Source organism: Penaeus chinensis, chromosome 7 (assembly GCF_019202785.1).
Source record: "Penaeus chinensis breed Huanghai No. 1 chromosome 7, ASM1920278v2, whole genome shotgun sequence".
Taxonomy (NCBI): domain Eukaryota; kingdom Metazoa; phylum Arthropoda; class Malacostraca; order Decapoda; family Penaeidae; genus Penaeus; species Penaeus chinensis.
In genome coordinates this window covers 40,373,657-40,376,156 of record NC_061825.1, presented here as the reverse complement: position 1 = coordinate 40,376,156, position 2,500 = coordinate 40,373,657, and the positions used below count along the sequence as shown (strand labels likewise).

At 43.7% G+C, this 2,500-nt stretch overlaps 1 protein-coding gene across 1 annotated transcript in view; it reads right to left on the bottom strand.

The window, feature by feature from the left end:
* Nucleotides 1-2,500, bottom strand: part of LOC125027068 (adenylate cyclase type 2-like) — a 286,172-nt gene that overhangs the window by 115,210 nt on the left and 168,462 nt on the right. Inside the window, exon 4 of the mRNA XM_047615796.1 lies at nt 1,520-1,789. Coding sequence (XP_047471752.1) covers nt 1,520-1,789 — 270 coding nt within the window. The remainder of the gene's footprint in view (nt 1-1,519; nt 1,790-2,500) is intronic.

Here is a 2,500-nt window from a genome sequence, read left to right as displayed (position 1 = left end):
TACCCCCATTCTCTCTCTCTCTTACTGTCTTTCTCTATGTATATCATTACCCCTCATCTCTCTCTCTCTCCCTTTCTTCCCTTCCCTCTCTCTCTCCCTGTCACTAACTGTCCTTTTCTCTCTCTTCCTCCCTCCGTCTCTCATCTTCCACATTCCCTTTTTTACGTGTCATGGAATTTATGTAATAACTTTTATACTTCAGCTGTTGCGACTTCATCTATTCCAGTCAACGTCATCATATTATCTGCACCACCAATAACTAACTTTCTGTTAACTGTTATGGTTCTTGTAGTGCAAACCATTTAAGAAAAAAAAAAAAAAATGTTTTCCAGACTTGCACCGATTCCTTTGTTAATATAATTCTTGGAAGTTTCTATTCACATTCATGCCGGTTCCATTCTGAATGACCCCGCACCCTCCTTCCTCCGTGTCACCCTCTTCCGCAATTCCCGAAGTTCCATCGTAGTTTAAAGAGTTCTGATTGGTTGCTTGTGATGCTCGCCGGTTCCTATTGGTCGGATACCCGGGCAACGCTCGATTCTGATTGGTCCCTTGTGACAACCTTCGTTTCTATTGGTCCGCGCGCAACCTTCTCTCTCTCTCCTTGCTAGCTTTTAGATTCATAAGCTGAACTGTAATTTCATCCTCTTTAATTAAGTTGCAGTTTTCTGAAAGTGGAAGACTTCAGTTGCGACATGCAAATTTGATTTCAATATTATCTTTTATATGATTTCGCCCTGACATGCCCTTGCCAGTTTTATGCAGTCTCCTTATTTCTTTTCCTTCATTATTTTTGCTCTGCCCCTTTGCTGTAAGTTCCTCCTTTTTGCGAGCCTTAATAACAAGATGCCGAGACAGAACCTTTTCCAAAGCGACTTACGTAACGCAGACAAAGCAAACATAATACAGTTGCGAGTTTATTAGTAGTTTATTATTCTGCATGAGATTTTTTTCTCACGCAGAATCCTCTTTGTCATGCACGTCGGACACTCGTCTCATGTGGCTTCGTGCGCGCCTCGGATTCTGAAGGCGAGACGAGCTACAGAAGTGCTGCGAGGAGGTGGATTTTGACGATGAGGAACTCGTTAGGTGGCACTAATGCTAATACACTCGAGGTTTTCCTCAATGCTCTCGCTCACTCATTTACATTCATACACGCATATGCATTTATCTATCTATCAATCTATATATATATATTTATATATATACATACATATACACACACACACATTTTCACACATTTTTATTTATTCATCTATATATTTATATGATATATATGTATATAAATATATATATATATGTATATATATATATATATATATGTATATAAATATATATATGTATATATATATATTTATATATATATATATATATATATATATATATATATATCGTTTATATCTATACGCACACACATACACAAAAAGCCACTCAGCCCACTAGCGAGGCACCAGCGCGCCAAATGAGCGAAACAGCATCTCTCAAAAATTAGCATAAAATAGCCTCGCTCCCGACGTACCTGCCTCACGCCCCACGTCAGGCCTGGCGAAGCGAGCATGGTTACCAGGGGCAGCAGAGTGGAGATCCCAGCCAGAATTCGGGTATGGGCACGGCGTAGTGGTACCGTGGTATGGGTGATGAGGACCAGCAGGAAAGCAGGGGGGGTGAGGTGGGCAGAGCTCTTCGGCTGGTGGAGAATGCCCACGCTCACCAAGATGCTAGCGGTGGCGAGCCAGAAGGTCGTAGCGAGAATGGCTGAGATGACGCTAATGTTAGCGGTGAAGACCTGCTGTGGGAGGGAATTTTAAGTCAGTTGTGGGATTGGGGAGGATTGGACCGGGAGTGTGCGTGTCTGTGTGTGTCTGCATGTGCGTATGTGTGTGCGTGTGCTTGTAAGTGTAGTGTGTGTACATGTACGTATGTGTGTGCGTGTGTGTGCATGTGCGTATGTGTGTGCGTGTGCTTGTAAGTGTAGTGTGTGTACATGTACGTATGTGTGTGCGTGTGTGTGCATGTGCGTATGTGTGTGCGTGTGCTTGTAAGTGTAGTGTGTGTACATGTACGTATGTGTGGGCGTGTGTGTGCATGTGCGTATGTGTGTGCGTGTGCTTGTAAGTGTAGTGTGTGTACATGTACGTATGTGTGTGCGTGTGTGTGCATGTGCGTATGTGTGTGTGTGCTTGTAAGTGTAGTGTGTGTGCGTGTGCTTGCAAGTGTAGGGTGTGTGTGCATGTACGTATGTGTGTGCGTGTGCTTGTAAGTGTAGTGTGTGTGCATGTACGTATGTGTGTGCGTGTGCTTGTAAGTGTAGTGTGTGTGCATGTACGTATGTGTGTGCGTGTGCTTGCAAGTGTAGGGTGTGTGTGCATGTATGTATGTGTGTGCGTGTGCTTGTAAGTGTAGTGTGTGCGTGTGCTTGTAAGTGTAGTGTGTGTGCATGTGCGTATGTGTGTGTGCATGTACGTAGTGTGTGTGCATGTACGTATGTGTGTGCGTGTGC